We start from the raw sequence: 5,192 nt of genomic DNA, 5'->3' as shown, positions 1-5,192 counted from the left end.
CAATAAGTGTAAACATTAAAATACTTCACTTTGACATGAGGTGGGGGAAAGCAGACAGTCTAATACAGAATAAAATACTACAGTACAAATGAAAGTACTGCAAGCATATTTTGGGTGAAAAGTCAAATTAGACTGGCTGTAAAATTATTAATCCTAATTATTACTTTCATTGCCGGCACAGCGGCATTGCAAGAAGGTTCCAGGTTCAAGCCCGGGCCGACCCGGGGCCTTTCTGTGCGGAGTCTGCATGTTCTCCCAGTGCCTGTGTGGGTTCTCTCTGGCTTCCTCCCACAGTCCAAAGACATGCAGGTTGACTGGTGGCTCTAAACTGCCCCTAGGAGTGTGGGTGGTTGTCTACATGTGAGCCCTGTGACAGATTAGTGACCTGTCCAGGGTGGAGCCCGCCTCTCGCTGAGTGTCAGCTGGGATTGGCTCCAGCAACCCCCCTCCATCCTGTTCAGGATAAGTGATATAGATAATGGATGGATATTTTCATTATTGATTAACCTGATATCAGCATATCCCAAGACACCGGCAGGTTGTAACCTGGTGACATCTCTGCCAGGTATTTTCTCCTTCAATCTGTTAATCGTTTAGTTTATGAAATGAACATGTACAGTGGTGAAAGACCCTGATCACAGCTTTCCGGGGCCACAGAGATGTCTATAGCTCTCCTGCTTTGTTCAACCAACTGTCCAGAACCCGAAGTGTTTCCTGTGAAGAAAAATACACAAAACAGAATTTTAGATCCAATAACTGGCAGTGATTAAAACATTATCACAATAGCTGATAAATAGCTTCACTTGATTGCTTAATCAGTTAATCAGCTAGTGGTCGCAGCTCTAAACCTAGTGAATTAAATTCAAATCTTCATGAAATGGCTTCTGTCAGACTGCTGTGAAAATGGAAACCCTCTGAACTGGAGATGTGAAATGAAATGAAAGACACACTTCTCTGTTTTTCAGGTTGTCATTAGTTCAAAGATCACACTTTCCCTCACAGGCTGAGAAAGTCCCTTAAAACCTAAATGTTTTTGCAATCAAGGATGTCTTTCCAGACATCCTGAGAAGCTGACATTGTAGAGATACAGTAGATGATGTTTTCACCTGTATCATCGTTCATGGTCGCTGCAGTTCAGATTGAATACAACAGAGTAAAAATACTGCATTACAGGTAAATGTACTGCAAATCATAGTTTAAGTGATAAGTTAATCTAAACAGACACATTAATAATCATAGATAAAAATAAATTACATTTAAGTTGTTGTGAAAGTGAAAATCTTCTAAACTGCCGAAAATTCTAATTTTGGAGATTTATTGTAAAACAAAAATCTTGATCAAGCTTTAAAACTTGTAGTTTTTCCTTTCTAGACCTGCAGATTTTGCAGAGACATTACATCTGCACCTGACAACAGCTGCAGTCTGTCATCTTATCTCATGTTTGGCAAAGAAACTAACTATAAAGGAGAAAGTTTTTTTTACTTGAGTATATTTCCAGACAAACATGAATCTGCTTCAGATTAAACATCTTTACTGTAAAATCCTCATTTAAAAAAAGCAGCAGATCCCAAGGCTGTGCTGTTTCCTCCAGCGCTCACAGCAGCATCACCCTCCTCCTCTTCCTCAGACCCCTGAGCATGAAACATGGTCATATACACACTTACTGTTATTGTGCTGAGATGCCCAAGCTTACAGATGGATCCACATTCTCCGAGCTTGTTGCTGCAGGATCAGGATCAAATCCGCCGGCTTCAAACCAACTACATCTGAAGTTTACACAGTTAATTCCTCAAAGATGCCCTGAGAAACTAAAAGATGCAAGAGGCTGTTTATGCTCAAAGTCAGCAGTGGAAGAAGTACTCACATCCTTTACTTCAGTAAACGTAGCAATACAACAGTGTAGAAATACTCTGTTACAAGTAAAAGTCCTGCATTCAAAATGTTACGTAAGTAAAAGTACAAACGCATCAAAACATACTTAAAGTACTAAAAGTAAAAGTACTCAGTATGCAGAGTGGCCTATCTCACGTTCCTGTATGTCATATTATTGTAGTACAATGACTGATGTGTTACTGTATTCATCACATTCAGTGTTGCTGCCGGTACAGGGGGACCTGGTTTTAACCGGCTTATATCCATTTAATCTGAAGTACTGCTGGGTAGCCTGAGAATTTTCTACCGGAGATCAATGAGGTCTTATAATTATACAGTATTTTTTTGTATTAATCTGGTTCTGAGACCTAGGAACTAAAGTTATGAAATAAATGTAGTGGAGTAAAAAGTACAGTATTTTCCTTTAAAATGTTGTGAAGTCAAAGTATAAAGTAACAGAAAATGAAAATACTCAAGTACATATACTTAACCACAAAGATGTATTTAAGTACAGTACTTAAGTAAATGTACTTAGGTACTTTCCACCACTGCTCAAAGTCTGGGCTGTGACTGAATAGCTTCCAGCGTTTCCCTCCTGTTCATCGGAGCTGAGCGCCACCTGCTGGCTGCACGCATCACCTCACATTATCCCCGTGTGGAAGGAAAAGACGGAGAGAGGAGGCGCCAAGGCTGCACTCACATTACAGGGCAATACGCACAAATGTGGAGTCATCCGCTTCTGAAAATGGACCCCAATAAAAGCACCGCTTCCTCTTTTTAGTTTGATTAAAACGATACACTGAGCCGCTGTTTGAGGAAGTCACTGGAATTTAAAAACATTTTGAATTCAGCTATTTGTGATGTGTTTTAAAGGGCGACATCTTTGGTGGGAACCGGTGGCTTAGACACTGTTGGTTTTGTTTTGTTGACAGTAAACTGTACACCAGTCCTGAGCCTGACGTTGTCTGGTCTGTGAGTTCTTCTTTACACCAGATCTGCTCCACTGACTACAGTATATTAAAGTGCTGTTCTTCTTGTGAACACCAGGTGTCAGTCGATATGCATGCTGCCGCTCTCTGTGCACCAAAGAAGTCACAAAGCGGTGTTGCCAGCTTCTCGTGTTCTGTGGCCTGTTTTGAGTATCTGACTATTGGGATGTGTGGTTCTCACTGAAACGAAGAAGTGTTTACTTCATAGAAGGCCAGCAGAAAAGATTAAACTAATAAGCCTGAGATGATAAAACTAATTCCAAAGGGCTGGGAGAGTTGTCTAACCATAAAACACACTGGAGCAGCGAGTCTGGTCCAGTGGTGGTGGGCAGAGTCCAGTCAGGCAGAGTGTGGCCATATGGCTGCTCTCTGGAGGCAGATGGTGTCTGATGAAAGTAACTAAGTAAGTAACCCACTGTACTGAAGTACAATTGAGAGCTATGAGTATTTCCATTTTCTGCTGCTTTATACTTCGGCTCTTCTACATTATAGAGGGAACTATTGCATTTATCTGACTGTCCAGTTCTTCTGGTCTGACCTTGGCAGCTAAACAAGGGTGAGCTGCTCATGTCTTACTGCCACATGAAGTGCTCTCACAGAACCAGAGCCCCCTGCCAAGGTTAGAACTGGACCAGTCCACACAGTATGAGAGCCTGCCACATCAGGTGCGCGGTGGAGGAGCGTGCTGGAGCAGTAAGGCAGAAGTGTTGACATTGGATTGAGCCTCAAAGCCACCAGTTACCACAGGTTCAGGCCTCCCAGCTACATCTGTATAAAGACTCTGACAGTTAATAGCACATAAGGGGCAAAGGGGCACAGAGCCAGAGGCTGTAACACTTGACTTAGTGTGAAATCTGACTTTTGTATGAAAACGGAGGAAGTCAGAAATGGTTTTACTAATCTGAGAGATGGAAACATGATACCATGCAGGCCTGTCACCAGGAGAGCAAGGCCTATCATAAGCTCATCAAATTGTCTGATGTAATATCAGCTACAGGTAGAGACAACTCTTCTATCAGACCTGTTCTTGTAGCCTACACTTGTTTCCATTTAGTCAGTGTCCCCATGGACGCACAGACAACTGTCACTGGATCACTGTGAGGCTGAAGGGACCTTAACAACGGGAGGCTCTCAGCCAGGTTCTGCACCTGACAGACCAGATCATTCCGCTGAGGTTAGACTGAGTGAAGATTTCATTTCCCACCTGCCCCTGTGATGTTTGTCCTGTCTTAGCAGGGTTTAGGGCCTTTTTATTTATTTTAGTTTAGTTTTTTACTTTTGAAGAAACTGAATTCAATGTTTATATTAAGATATTTTAAGAGAAGACCTGCAGAACCCCTGGTGGAACCTAGCTGGCACGTTCCCCTATTTGCTTCCTATCCCGAGCAGTGTTGTGCAGCACCTTGAGGCATGACTTCCGCTGAAGAATGGCAGGTGTTCGGTTCTGTATTAATAAAACTAGCTTTTAATGATACTTCATGTTCTGTGCAGAAATGCACTACAAAGGTTAAATCTCATCAACATAGAAAAACGCAGTCTAATGGAATGCTTGTGTTTCTGAGTGAGCGTCTGTGGCCTCTGCCCGGCCATCTGTCTGTGTTGAATAGTTTTCTTCCATATCCAGATGTTTTAGAAACAATCCATTCGGTCCTGATAAATAAATGTGTGCAAAGGTCCGTCCGCTCTACACATTCGTCATGCCTTTCTTCAGCTCATGCAGCTCCAGCTGGCTCTGGCTGCGTGGCCTGCAGTCTCTGGCCATGGCCTCGGCTCTCTGCAGCATCGTCTGGTGTAATCCGTTTAAATGTGTCGCCGAGGCCAAGTGTGATCCGGGGCTGTGCAGTGGCCCCAGAGGGCCGTAGTTTGAGTATCCAGGGATGAAGGGGGAGGTGTAGTAGAGGTGTCGGGGCAGGGCCGGGCTGTGAGGGAATGGGGTCCGGGGTGTGGGCGTTAGGTGGGCTGGGGCCTGCCCCGGCCCTCCGCTCTGGGAAGAGTCATTACATCCTTTACTTTTGTCTGAAGAGGTGGCAATCTCAGCGAGGGACCACAGTTTGGGTTTAGGGGCTGGGTTTGGCCCCTGGATGGTCCCGCAGGAGTCGCCATGCTCTTTAGATGGTGGACTCGACGTGTGCTCTGGCTCTGAAACTCTGAGCATGCTCAGTGGTGCGTTTTGAGGAGGGAGCCGCGTGGAGGTGGGGCCCAGGATGTGGGACAGCCTCCTGTCCTCCAGGTCTTTAAAGTCCGGCTCTGTGAAGCCTCGGTCGGTGTCACTGCCGCTGTCCTCTCTGTACGTCAGCCGACAGGCGTCTCCCACCGGGGAGGGACGACGGG

At 44.6% G+C, this 5,192-nt stretch overlaps 2 protein-coding genes across 4 annotated transcripts in view; one reads left to right on the top strand and one right to left on the bottom strand.

Annotated features, from left to right (window-relative positions):
- The first annotated feature begins 2,945 nt into the window (after positions 1–2,945).
- The window catches only part of LOC109969087 (uncharacterized), a 79,473-nt gene continuing 77,226 nt past the window's right edge, over positions 2,946–5,192 (top strand). For all 3 annotated transcript variants that reach the window (XM_020615742.1, XM_020615743.1, XM_020615748.1), the window contains exon 1: positions 2,946–3,264. The gene's annotated coding sequence lies outside the window, so the exon portion shown is untranslated. The remainder of the gene's footprint in view (positions 3,265–5,192) is intronic.
- Positions 4,342–5,192, bottom strand: part of irx5b (iroquois homeobox 5b) — a 2,483-nt gene continuing 1,632 nt past the window's right edge. Inside the window, exon 2 of the mRNA XM_020615789.1 lies at positions 4,342–5,192. Within this exon, the coding sequence (XP_020471445.1) occupies positions 4,546–5,192 (647 nt within the window). The 3' untranslated portion in view covers positions 4,342–4,545.

The sequence above is a fragment of the Monopterus albus genome, unplaced genomic scaffold (assembly GCF_001952655.1).
Source record: "Monopterus albus unplaced genomic scaffold, M_albus_1.0 scaffold170.1, whole genome shotgun sequence".
In the NCBI taxonomy this organism is placed as follows: Eukaryota; Metazoa; Chordata; class Actinopteri; order Synbranchiformes; family Synbranchidae; genus Monopterus; species Monopterus albus.
Note: the sequence above shows the minus strand (reverse complement) of the source record. Positions and strands in the feature narration are given on the sequence as shown.